The following is a 14,131-nucleotide window of genomic DNA, read 5'->3' as shown; positions in this document are numbered from 1 at the left end:
ATGAGGGTGTTTGTGCTGCGTTGTTTGGAACATGACATTTTGTTTCAAGCCCGACATGTGCCAGGGGTGGACAATGACATTGCGGATGCTTTGTCTCATGGTGGCAGAGGTTCCATGGGCTAGCGACGGAGGCGGACGAGTGCAAGACTCCGGTGCCTTTGGAAATGTGGTCAGTGGATGAGACCGGGTCGTACAGCAGGTAAGAGCGCCAGTGGCCGTTCTACCTGGAGGACGTACGAGCAGGCATGGCGGGAATTTTGGAAAGTGGGGCAGTGCGTCAGGATGACCCCTGGCTACGGAGTGAACAGGTGGCCCAGTTTATGCTGCAGATGATGGACAGGGGATGTCGAAGGCAACGATTGCCGGCAAGTTGTCAGCCGTCGCTTTCATGGGGGAGTTGTGGTGGGGTTATGCGCCGTCAGCGGGGGAACTGGGAACGCGGCTATTGGAAGGTTGGGTGCAGGAGAAGGCTGCCAAGGTTAGCCGGCGCCGGCCCATCACGATGGGTATGCCTCAGGGTTTGCTACGGCTTTTGCCGACGATTTGCCCCAACAGAGAGGAGACCATTTTGTTTTCTACGCCTATGTCGTAGATGTATTTTGGGGCTTTTCGGGTTTCAGAGTTGGTGGGGCTCAGGGGTAGGCCAGGGGTCCTTTGGGGGGAGGTGGAGCTGAGAGCTCGGGAGGTGGTGGTGCTGTTACGATGTTCCAAGACCGACCAATGGGGAGCGGGAAAGTGGGTGGTGATGGGCCCGGTGAAGACAGAGGCGGTGTGCCCGGCGCTTTGGAGGGGGGATGCTGGCATCCGGACGGCGGGCGGTGACAGGGGAAGTCTTTGGCCGGTTTGACAAGGGCAGGGTGACGGTGGCTCAGCTGCTCTGGGTTCTGCGGTGCGCCCTACGCGCCATGGGTGAGGACCCGGGGTTTTTGGGATATATTCGTTCTGTATAGGGGTGGCGACGGATGCAGCAAGACAGGGTTGGGTGAGGGATGAGCTCATGCGTCTGGGGCATTGGAAGTCGAACTGCTACAAGATGTACATCAGGTTGAGGGGGGGTAGGAATGGAGGACTAAGTTGATTGGGTTTTACGCTGTCTTACATGTGTGTCTTTGCAGGTACGGTGGTGGGGCCGGATGCAGCTGTCCTGTCTATCCTCATTATAGGACACTCATTTGTAAAGCAAGCGGAACGGGCAGAGTGGGACAAGAAATGGAGTTTAAATCTTGAATTGGATCCAACTTTTTTTTGCATGTCATTGGCAAGGAAAGGGGGGTATTAGGTGTCATGAACTGTTGCCAGCTCTGAATAAGGTAGTCAGGAAGGGAGTGTGCCTTGATGTAGTAGTCATCCACCTGGAGGAGAACGATTTAGTCCAGTGCAAGGGCCTAGCTTTGGTAAAGCAGATGAAGAGGGATTTGTTGGAAGTACCGCGCCAGTCGTCAGGCTGCCATATCATATGGTCGGAAATTATACCCAGGCGATGTTGGAGGGGAGCGGAGCGGCCAGCGGCCATAGATAGGGCACGTAGGAAGATCAACAGGGAGATGAGGAGTTTCTGCAAGAAGGAAGGTCTGGGTAGGATGGAATATCCAGAGCTGAGCTATGGGGCAGTGTACTTTTTTAGGGAGGACGGAGTCCACCTCTCTCGGTATGGGATGGAGCTGTACATTGTGCAATTGAAGGAAGCTCTGGACAGGGTGATAGGGGTATGCAGATATCCGAAGAGACAGGAGTCCTACGGGGGGGTGGAAAGCCGTTAGGACGACTTTCGAGTGGTGGTTTTTCCTAAGTAATGGGGGATTTTAGGAGCTCTGGTGTACTGTTGGGGTAATACAAGAAGTTATCTAGTTAGGTAGGTAGGAAAGTTGGAAATTGCAAGTTTGTGTTTATAATTGTTGCAGGGGGGAACCATGTTTAGGGGAGGGGGTGGGGGGTATGTTAGGAAGATTATATTTAGCGAGGTTTCGTTTTGTACGGCACAGGCCAAGGGAATTTATTTGTAAGGTCCACCTGTTTCCAATAAAGCAGCCTTTTTCACACCAACAAGCTGGTTTGTGGTCTGTGCTGCCTCCTCTCTTGTGGGCCCAATAGGGCTTTGGGCAGCCGACTTGCGGGAGGCCTGCTCCTCCCGGGGGTTTCGGGCCTGGGGGAGCCAGGACCTCAGTTGGGCTGGTTGGGCTTTGTAGGCTACTTTTGGGCTGGGTGGGCAATCTTTGGGCTGGTTTTGAGCTTGGGTGGTATATAGACGGCCATTTTAGAGCACTACCCACCATTTTGGTGGTAGTGACCCAGCAGCCGGTTGTGAGTGGTACTGGGGAAATTATTGTTTTCCCGCCCGCCCGCCCCCTTTTTTCTTGCTAGTTCCTACTTTGAGTTTTTTTGGTTTTATAGTTATTGGAGTTAGCGAGCTGTGGCATGGTAAGGTGGCCTTGTTCGGAACGGATGCATCAGGGAGGTTCATTGTATGGGGTTTTGTCGCTGGAGCAGGTGCTGGTGTTTTGGTACAGTCCTTCAGGGTGGCGTTTTTTTCTAAGTAATGGGGGATTTTCGGAGCCCTGGTTTACTGTTGGTGTAGATACAATAAGTTATCTAGTTAGGTAGGTAGGAAAGTTGGAAATTGCAAGTTTGTGTTTATAATTGTTGCAGGGGGAACCATGTTTAGGGGAGGGGTGTGGGGGGGTATGTTAGGAAGAATATATTTAGCAACGTTTCGTTTTGTACGGCACAGGCCAAGGGAATTTATTTGTAAGGTGCACCTGTTTCCAATAAAGCAGCCTTTTTCACACCAACAAGCTGGTCTGTGCTGCCCCCTCTTGAGGGCCTAATGGGAGGAGTGGGAGCGCAGGCAGTGTTTCTCTTCTGGACCACTGCCAGGTTCACTCTCACGCATGAGGCCGCCCAATATGATTGTGACCACAAAGCTGTCCAACAGGGCCAATTTCCATTTTGCAAATTTGTTGCCATCTTCTTTGAGGATTCAGTAACATTCAATGGTTTGTGAGCATGTGCAAACTATTGATACAACTACAGCTGTTCACATTTAGGGGGGAACATCCCTGTCACATCAGCTCCTAACTGCAATTTGGAGTGAGTCATAAAATCAATATCTGAATGGCAAATAGATTTGGTATTTTCAATATGTTTTTTTTCAGTTGCAAAACTGTGATTTTCACAGTTGTACCATTAGCGATCACAAAATGGTTTACCCTCAGTTTATCGCTAGTAAAATTAACTATTTTGCATTTGTGCCAGTACCACACCTGGGATCTCATTTGCTGTTTGGATGTTCTGTTCATCATTCTGCCTTGTAGTGTTCTGCTGGGCATCCTCAAAACGGAAAAACTGCTTGACGTTTTCACGTAATGGTTTGCTGCCACGGATGTTAAGCACTGTATTTCTACAGAAGAAAGCAGTGGATTATGGTTTAGGAAAAGTAGATCATCAGTGGTGTCTTTTTCTCTGATTTTATTGCCAAGATGACAACCTTAGGCAAAATAGTTTCCGACAGCAAATATTGCAGGCAAGCAAGCGTTCGCATTTTTGCACTCATTGCTCAAGGAATTTCAGTCAAATATGTCTCAAGATTTGCAATGTATAGAACATATTTTTACTCACTGCAAATCTAGAAATATTGACTTGACATTTCCAGTACAAAGAGATCTATTCAACAAATTCCGACTAATGAAAAAATATTGTACACCATGTGTGAGGGCACATAATATATAAGATTGCATATTATTGTTTGTGGTAGCCCTACAACCACATAAATCATCAATGCCATACATTTCTGAAAAGTAGTCATCAAGTGGAATACAGGGAGGAGTGATTTGTGCTAGCCCCACAAGATTTCCTTACCCAGCGTAAAAAAATGGAAAACAAATATCAACTTTCTTGAATATTCAGATAATAATAAATAACAAATGAGTCATTATTGCTTTTTTCCCTGGGACACTTGGGAGTTTTGTCTTTATTTTACTTGAAGCTTTATATAGTGTAAGCCAGACCTATGGAGCTTCATGGTACTTTACAATAATATGCATTAAGGTGCATCAGATTGTGTCCGCCAATCATATTAGAGCATTTAATGAGTCAGTAAACCTACAAAAATCAACAGCAAATTAGTTTCAACAAGGTAATCAAGAAACAAGGTAAACCACACAACAAGACACTGTCAATAACAAAGAAAAAAGAACAAATAACTAGACAGTAAAAAAACAAATGACACAAACTAACATGTAATCACCTACATTTAATATATACAAAAAAGTTCAGATTTCCTTCATTCAAACTAAAGAGATTCATCATGAAAAATGAAACCTAAAGTAGTATTGAGAGGTGTACTGTGAGAAAAAAGATAACTGAACAAGGGGAGAGCTAGAAGCAAAGGTATCAAATCCTATTTGGAAGTACATTGAGAAATTAAGTCATTCAAAGCATGGATAGATAGCAGAAGAGAGATAATTGCAGATTTTAGGAGCACCACTTCAACATACGCAAATATATTAATTCCATAGTGAAAGAAGTTAATAATGTAGGTTTCTGCGGGCTGTGGTACCACAACTTTGTGGCCTAAACATTATCTGTTAAATATATGGTGTCCTAAATATTGTTTACAAACACATCTCCCTGTTGAAGTTGACAAAATAAACTATACACCCAATAAATCTCTATTTTTGGAAGCAAAATTTAGGCACCAATATTTATTTCAGCAACATTTTTGCTATTCACATCCACACATGTACATATCTGCGCTATAATTGTGTTTCCAAAATCAGTGCCTCTTGTTCTAAGCATAAACAGAAAAGTAACCCGGGATAGTGTACATTTCCAAATAGAAAAAAAACCCTGTTTTTTCAGGCAGAGAAAATTCAGTTTCTTTCTACATGTTCTTGCCCCAGAAGGCTTAAATAACAAAGAATAATCTCCATTTTCAAATGCTTTGTGAGCCACTTGAGTATGCAGAGGATCACAATAATCAATTTTTTCAAATGCACTTGAAAGTCTCAAGGATTTACAAGCATCACCATTTTTAGAAAGATACTATACTTCTGTCTATGGTGGTTGTTTTTTCCCACAGTTTGTACTCATTCTAGAATTGAATAATTGGATGTAGCTATTAGAATCATAATGTCCCCCTCTCAGGGAACCCATCGGTTGAAATAATGTAGCCCTAGAGCCTGTTAAGTGAATGTCACAAAGTTTCAGTACTTTTTTTGCGTTCAGATCTAAAAGCTAATACTTAGCCAGAAGACCTGGCTAAATCAAATTTAATCAGCTGAATATCATCGCCTCAGTGGCACAGCAGGGGCGGCTAAGCACTAGCATGCTATTCATTTTACTGGCAGTGAAAACAACTTTAAATATATTTAGCAAAGAAAATTACCCTGCATTATTAGAGAAAGAGACAGTAATTTAATAAAAAGTCTTTCTAGGCCTGGATCATGGACTTTGGATTATACTTCATAAAAATGATTAGAAATATATTTATTAGACTAATTTTATTAACTGAATTGAGGGTACCCTATTATTTGAGAGAGAACACCAACTGAGACAGCAACTCCCAGCCCTAATCCCCATAGCACACACTGTGTTGCTTCCTCCTGTTGCTTGTGCGCCTTATACAACAATAAATAGACTTCTAGATAAATAAATACATAAAGAGTGAACATGAAATTACATTAATCATAGGAAGAATGAATTCACAAGGGGCTTTTTCTGGGAGGAACTTCTAGAGGGTCAGGGATGCCTCTTCATGTACACTAAAAAGAGCAAGAGCCTCTGGAATCTAATACAAGTGTGGGGCTCACATGGAAGGGGGAAGGCAGAATGGTAGTTAAGGGCAGGCCGGTCTGCTCTTGCACTGTCAGGACAATAAGCACGTTGAAGTGTGTCTCTCACACTTCCATATCCAGGATACCAGTCAGGCTAGGATCTGAGCCACAACCTGACTAGGGCTCGTCCGATTGTTGCTCACCTGCCTCTGGGAGCCTTGACGAGTTTGAGAGGGGCAGGGTTGTGAACCCCTTCTCAAAATGTTGGCTTCCATTGGCCTAGCAGGTGTAGATGGAATCTGGGCCTTTTAACAATTGTGTACTTCCTGTTCAGGTTGCCAGCCTTGACTGCTCTTCCAATTTCGTCCTCATTCATGTGCTGCATTTGTTCAGTAATAGGCAGTATCTTTACGTACAAATTGTTCATGGCTGCGGCTTATATCTCCAGTTCCAGTTCTTACCCTTTTAGCTTCCTTTTACTTATTCAACACCATCTCTGCTTAAAGCATGTTGCAATATCAATTACTTGGTCTTTTCTAGTCACCACCTCTTTTTTGGCATATACACACTGAGCAACGGTATACACCTGTTACAACGCAACTTTTACAACTACCTACTGTTACAACGCAACTTTTACAACGCATACCATTACAACGCATTGCTCTGGGGGGCGCTCTAGGATAGGGAATAAGTATAATTTACTATCCAACACCTTCCCTAGTGTCCACGGGGACTGGAGTTAGAATAGTAAATTATACTTACCACTATCCAGCACCTCAAAGCGCTATGCGTTGTAATGGTATGCGTTGTAATGGTCACGTTGTAACAGTAGGTAGTCGTAATGGTATGCGTTGTAACATGGTACATCCCTGAGCAACACATTGTCCTTATGGCCAAGCTGGTGCTCTATAGCTGCCTGTAGGTTTTATCCCTTATTACAATTATAATTTGAGAGTGTGTCTCCTACATACCCATCGCAGAGCACGTCCCACAACACAATAACTGCATCTCGGTGGTCATCACGCACATGACATCTCTTCTCACATAGGTTAAAAACAAAAACACCACCCTTCCAACCACACACCCTGCAAAGTGTAGTTTGCCATCCGTGTGAGGAAACACTTCAGCGGCCCACGTAGGAGTACTAAGCGCTATACAAATGCTACAATAGAATTTATCTGGAGCTATGCCCTGATTTCGTCGGTGAACTGCACAAGCAGAGTGTTGCAAATCAGCCATCAGGAGACTCAAATAATGGGTAGTCGGAGCTTCATTCTGATTTTTAAAAAAAGCAATCCATTCATGATCACAGGTATGCAAGTATCTTGCAGCACTTGTACAGCATGAACTGCCTAGTAAGGGATAGTAGTTGGTATGTGTTATATGTTAATCTAACATGAATGTTCAATTACATTTTTTCAGTAAGATGATGAATACACCATGAGGAATTCTGAGGGAAATTCAAATGACCTTAGTTTTTGTTTGTTTGTTTGTAAAGCCCAGTCTTGTGATAATTGCCACTTCACAGATGCCAGTTTAGGTTGCAGATTTGACGATTAATCATCCTCATCCTAGATGAATTACGGACCAAAGTTATGCAGGATGATGAAGAAGGAAATTTAAACTTCAATTTTTGGTGGGCACAGAGGGACCCTATCCCTTATTAGATGTGCCAGTGGGTGCGGGTTTAGTTCTCACGGAGTTAGAATAGTAATTTTTACCCCTATACTATCCAATACTTACCTTAAATGCAGTGTAATGGTATGCGTTGTAATGGTATGCGTTGTAAAAGTATAATGCAATGTAATGGAATGAGTTGTAAATGTTGTTTCTAAAAATGCGATGTAGTGTCATGCGATGTAATGGAGTGCGTTGTAAAGGATGTTGCAATGTAAAATCTGCATTGTAAATGTATTCTCTGTAAATGTATGCGTTGTAAAGTCATTCGTTGATCCATACAGATGGTGCAAGCCATAGCTTACAGTAATTGCATGTGCAAGTGAGTAAGTTGCACAGTTGTGGCGCACTACACAGTCCCTCCGCACTGCTGCTCATGCTTGAGTCATATAGCCATTGCTTGATGGATGGTGCTCACAGGTGTGACGGCGCACCAAAAACCATCATCGTCCACGGTTGGACCAGTCACCTGACATTCAGTCCCGTGATTGCCACGTTACCTTCCGGCTTGGCAGAGATGGAACAGCCTGTTTTAAAAATGTATATGAAATGTCAAGCCAAGTTTTAGAATATTGTGGGTGCACGATGCGCCTGAGCCTCCATGCACATTGCCTATGATAGCCCATGCTATCTATGTCTGCATGTTTCGACTGTCATCTCTCTCGCGTGGTAGCAGGGGACCCTCGCATGGGCTCTCCTTGTTTCTTTTCGGGCTGTGGTGACAACATTTAAAAAAAATATATATTTCTTTAAACATAACACATGGGAACTGCTTCAACTTATCCACTAAGTCAAACAAATACCATTTAAAAACTTTTTGGACAACCGCGTGGAGGCCACCGGGTTCACATGGTCACAGTTGAAAGAAATGAATATCTCTCTCTTGAAACCGCTTCTTGCTTTACCTAGTGGCATTCACTAGAGGTTGGAGAGCCACTGAACACTCAAGCCAGTTTCTTCTGGCTCAGCTCGAGGTCCTCTTGGAACAAGGTCTACTTGGGAACTCTAGTTCAAAACAAGCGGAAGCTTCATGGGAGGCTGTGTAGCCTACTGGCTACCGCTGCTGACCATGTAGCACGGGTGCCAGGTTCGAATCTAGGACTTGGCTCAACATTCTGGGAATCTCTGCAAATCCTCCTGTGTCTAACACACGTGTAATGTAGTCGCTGTACATTGTGAAGTGCTTTTATCCTTCGGCAAGGGTCTTAATGGGAAACTGCCCATAAAATAATGTGAATTCTGCCGTCACTGCTACTTTAATCATCGCCCAAGAATTAAGCAAAAAACATTAACATTTTATGACAGCAACAGCTAGCCATCCAATGGCTGAATTGCACAGTATACAGGATTGCCTACTTGACCAAACTGTAGTCCTAGACAATAACGTCACTCAATGAGCCTCAATTTTGCTCAATATTACATAGGAGAGCACCTTTAAATACGTCAGTTCAGGATGTACACTGTACAAAAACCCTTCTTGTGTTTGATTTAATAGCCTTTAAAGTTGCTGCATGTATAATAACATAGGCCATATGTAGGGTACATAAGACAACCAACTTGCTTCTTAGTTCACAAATAGCACTGTCATCAGGGTGGTGGCAGGAATGTTTCTCTGTGCATGTCTGAAAAACTCACTGTTCATAAATGCCTGAATGCAGTGTTATAATCTGATGTACTATGGTGAAATGGTTCAGCGAGTTAAAGAAATACGCTTTGAATTTTGAAGGATCCTTATGGGAAACATCCTTTACGACGCAACTTTTACCACGCAGTGCCTTTACAACACAGGTTTTTCAACGCAAGTCATTACAACAAATTGTGCTGGGGGCGCTGTAGGATAGGTAATAGTTTAATTTACTATCCAACACCTTCCCTACTATCCACGGGGACTCGAGTTGGAATAGTAAATTAAACTATTCACTATCCAGCACCCCCCAACGCAAGTCGTAACGACTTGCGTTGAAAAACCTGCGTTGTAAAGGCATGCGTGGTAAAAGCATGCGTTGTAACAACGTACATCCCTCCTTATCATATTCTAACATGATATTTGTTCCACGATTAACAATTCAAACATTTCCAAGGCTCGACGCTGCTTATACACAGCCTCTTAGAGTCAGAGCCAATGCTAGGCTCAGCTCTGGCTCGTCTCTCATGTTACTTTGTTACTTTGTTGGTTCTAGCATCCAAGGGCACCAATTTTAAAAAAGATTTTTTTAAGCATGTCATGTGAAAACTCTTCAACATAGTGCACAAAATTATATCAATGCCGTGAAATTCATTTATTAAAAGTGAGTTTTTAAGAATGAACTTGTTAACATATATATTTTTTTTAATAAAACAGTTTTTATTGCAGGTGGGTTAGCATACACAGCTGGTCATTGCCTACAACCTTGAGGCTGGCAGCGTGCGACAACCGAAAAAATTAAAGGAATACACGGCCTTCGTGCCGACATCCCGGGGGCTCGGCGGCGATTGTATATCATAATAAAATGCTAAGACCCAGTACATGACCATAGTAAATGTAAACAGACTGTTTGGTATTTTCTCGATTTTACAAACAAGGACAATCTTATAACAAGAACACATAACTGAAAAGAAAAGCAGAGTCAAATAATAGTCACAGTTAGTGCAGCATATAGAAATCAGCATCTAGCTCAAGCATAGCACAAGTTAGCGCAAGATTCGTCCTATAGGTCCAATACGCGACATAGCTAGTTCCTCCGTAGGAGAGTCACAAAGGTCCCCCCTATAAGCATTCCAGTGACCCCACTTTTTATCCCACACCTTAGGGCAGCCACGCACTTTGTACACTGTCTTTTCTGCAATCATACAGCGGTCCATCTCGGCCACCCAGCCCACCACCAGCGGTCTGTCTTGGGAGCCCCATTTCATCGCGATGGAGCGTTTGGCCAGCAGAAATCCCAGTGTTGCACACTGTGGCTCCTGGACATTCAGGTCGTTGGCCCCCCATATATCAAGGACACATGGCCTAGGCAATGAGGAGAGTGGTTTACCCAAGGAGTCACTCAGAACTTGTTAACATTTAATGCCACCTATGCCTCCAGTTCCATTAGTGAATTCACATGATAGTAAAAGAAAAGAGCAGAGAATGATGGAATCATACCCAGTTTCAGTGAATGAGGTTAGCCAGTTCGTCCAGCAACTTTAAAAAATAAGAATGGGACTGCTAATATTTCACATGTATGGAACACAGGATGTTCTTCTGTAAAAGGCACATCAAGTCTCTAAGCTCTTTAAAGATAGAAGAGTGATGACAAGTGTGACCAGAGGAGACCCACCAATCTCTTCTGCAGTGCTTATGCCACTATTTGGATCTTGTCAGCCCTGTTTGTAACCACTCATCAATATATAAATACATGCATTTTCCGCCATAGCTATATTATTAGTATTAATGGAAGGGACACGTGTCGACGTCGGAGGCAATCGGTTAGGGGTCTCTAATTGTACCTAATATTCATTCTTTATGTGATCAATAAACTATGTCTGGACAGCTAAAAAATCAAGTTTGTCAATATTTTTGGGCAGATCCACAGTAAAATAAAAGACAGCCAGAGCAAAGTCGTACAAGACACCTCCAATCATCATGTGATACCTGCTGCACAAATGAAAGCTGCACTGAACATGTCTGTTTCAGGTGGGGAACTGATGATTTATACAGCTAAAATTGGTTTTACCTTTCCATTCTTACACTAAAAACTTCACCTACTTTAATGTATGTTGACATATAACTTGTATTCTAATATTAAAATTGGTATAAAAATATTTAAGATGTGCAGAATTCAGTTCCCCCTTTTCCGTGTGAATTTAAACAGTAAATACAACAAGATACCAATTCGAATGATTCCTGGCGCTTTATTGAAATATTGCAAGACGAATATAAAAGTGATCAGTGATGAAATTTTCTTTTTAACCAGGAATGCAGAGGACTTTGAAAAAGGATTATTCACTTGTTGTGGCCCTTTCCTAATCTCAAAACATGCATGTAGATTACATATTTACAGGCGCATTATACTTCACGAATCCCTCTTTTTTGGACCAAGGAGGTTTAAGTGATGGGATAAGAGAGTTACATGAATTTCAGCAAAATACCAAGGGAGGGTTTAGAAATAAGGTCCACTGCTTAGCTTCTTAGCCAACAGGCCACATAGGGCGGTGGGAGACGGTGGCAGTGTCTCCATGCCGCTAGCTTGCTGCCTGGTATTACGAACTTCTGAGAAAACGATATAGACATTCTAGAGCTGCGCAGTCTCATATCTCAGGCTGTTTCCTAATACCTTACCAGAAGCTACGCGCGGAGATACCCCTTCGGGGCTGATTCAGGCGCGATACAAATACATAAATAAATAAATAAAATAGTCACCGGCGAAATTGTAACTCTTACTGAATGTCACTAGTCCTTGTAGGGTACCTAGTTGCCACTAGTAGCACCCGACCTGACACTCATCTGAAAACCTATACACTACCGGTCTCGCCCACCATACATACAATCGAAATTTGATAAAATTCACTGAAATTACGACACAAAATGGCACTCGGAGTCCAAGACATAAGGTACTTGGTTCATGTGCCTATGTCTGCATTCAGCCTCCATTTTAGTCCAAGAGCACGAGATTACGAATCTTCTCGGGAGGAATTCTGAGACAGGCATTACAGCTACTTACTAGAGCAGGAATATTCAATTACAGTCAGGAACTAAGTCCCCTGTATAACACTTAGTCATGTTAGCAACGGATGATGTAAAAATAACAACAGGCAGGCCGTGGAAGGCAGTCAATGCACATCCTTTTGGTATGCGGGGGTGCAAGTCTCAACAAGTTGCTTCATCAAAGACGCTAAGCAACCGTAAAGCTGAATTTACAGCAATCTGAGAAGTGGGAAATCATTCAGGCAATGGTATTTGATCTTATTCCATTCTTATTGCTGCTTTCTCTAACTTTCTATCATCTTTTACGGGTTGCAATACCTAAAGCTGTCTATAGGGGGGGAGGGTCATCTCTCGATTAACCAATTCTTACACATTTTAGCTAGTGGTGAGCACGGGATCCTCCAGAAAAAAGTAATTTCTTAAGGGTTGTCAGATAGGAGTTAGCCTTCTTCATTCACTGGTCTGTTGATCTGTTATTCAATGTGCTGCAGCCGCAGAATTCACAGAGTGACCAGCAAGGGTCAGGCCATTTCAGCCATTGGCCCTCTTGCACTAGTCAACGCATTTGGTCTGATCACATGTGCACATCTATTTTAGTACCAGGGATGAGGGCCGAATATTTTGCTTTGACAATGCTTTGTTTCTTTCCATTCTTTATATTTGTATTTTTTTGTTTGTTATTCTTCTGTGTTTAAACTAGGTCTTCAGGATACAGCAGTTGGCAAGTATCTTTTCTGCTTCAACAAGAGGAGAGGTAGGGAGAGTTAAGCAACACTCTTATTCCCCGGTTATAATCAGTAAACAAGAAAAGAGTGTCAAATGGTTATACCAGACCATAGTCAGGAGCAGCTAAGAAAGGGGTTGACGGCCTCACTCAGGACGTTAAGGAATTCCCTCACTCACCACCTTGTGATGACATGTTTCAACATAGCCTGCTCATTATAAAATTGAAATTGCATCTGCTGATTAATATTGTGCACATTAGCGCTTCATTGTTGGGAATTAAATTGCCATAGCCTGCTATTTGTTCATTGCCGGTCCTCGGCTGTGCCCCGTTTCGCTTTTCAGTAGCCATTTTGTTGTTGTTGTGTCCACCCCTGGCCTGTGTCTCCTCCCCGCTCCCGCCTCCCAGCTGACCCTCCCTCCCACAGACAGAGTAAGCTCGTCCCTTCCTTCCTAACGCTGTGACCACCTGGGCTTGCCCCAAAGCGGTCGCTCCCCCACGCTCCATCTCTTGCTGCCTGATCGTGTGCCTCATTGGTGCCTGCTACCCTGCTGCCTGGACCCGTGACCGCGCGCATTGACATAGCGCCTGGTATCGTAGCCTGCACAGAGCTAATAGTGCCCATTTGCGCAGCATTGCCGATTCAAAACTAACATAGCCTGCTCATTATAAAATTGAAATTGCTTCTGCTGATTAATATTGTGCACGTTAGCGCTTCATTGTTGGGAATTAAATTGCCGTAGCCTGCTATTTGTTCATTGCCGGTCCTCAGCTGTGCCCCGTTTCGCTTTTCAGCTTAAGTAGCCATTTTGTTGTTGTTGTGTCCACCCCTGGCCCGTGTCTCCTCCCCGCTCCCGCCTCCCAGCTGACCCTCCCTCGCCCCGCCCCCTCCACCATCCATATATGACTGATGCTTTTGCGCGCAGCGTTCACGCGCAGCGGACACGCCCTATGCGCGCCGAAGGTGCGCCAAAGGTAAGCCCGCCTACGCCCGTCCGCGCCTGCACCGCGCCCAGCGCCAGACCCCCTGTCCCCCGCAAACCACAATCATCCCGCTTAACGTATGGCGCCGCCACCCTCCTAGCCCTTAACCGCGGACGCACACCACAATGCTATGAAGCTGCCCCAGGACGTACCCACGGTCTCTTCGCCTGCCACTCCTGCAAGTTTGCCTGCATCAAGACCCACACCAAATCCACTAACTCCAAACACAGCTCCGACCCTAACCACCTGAAGTGCATCCTGCTGAACACCCGCTCGGTCCACAGACACGCCACTGAACTCTGGGACCTA

At 44.0% G+C, this 14,131-nt stretch overlaps 1 protein-coding gene across 1 annotated transcript in view; it reads right to left on the bottom strand.

The window, feature by feature from the left end:
* Positions 1-14,131, bottom strand: part of TBC1D2 (TBC1 domain family member 2) — a 516,269-nt gene that overhangs the window by 262,827 nt on the left and 239,311 nt on the right. The window contains exon 5 of the mRNA XM_086961651.1: positions 3,261-3,397. Within this exon, the coding sequence (XP_086817777.1) occupies positions 3,261-3,397 (137 nt within the window). The remainder of the gene's footprint in view (positions 1-3,260; positions 3,398-14,131) is intronic.

This window comes from Lissotriton vulgaris, chromosome 3_1 (genome assembly GCF_964263255.1).
Source record: "Lissotriton vulgaris chromosome 3_1, aLisVul1.2, whole genome shotgun sequence".
Lineage (NCBI taxonomy): Eukaryota > Metazoa > Chordata > Amphibia > Caudata > Salamandridae > Lissotriton > Lissotriton vulgaris.
The sequence above is the reverse complement of the archived record's forward strand: the minus strand, read 5'-3'. Positions and strand labels throughout refer to the sequence as shown.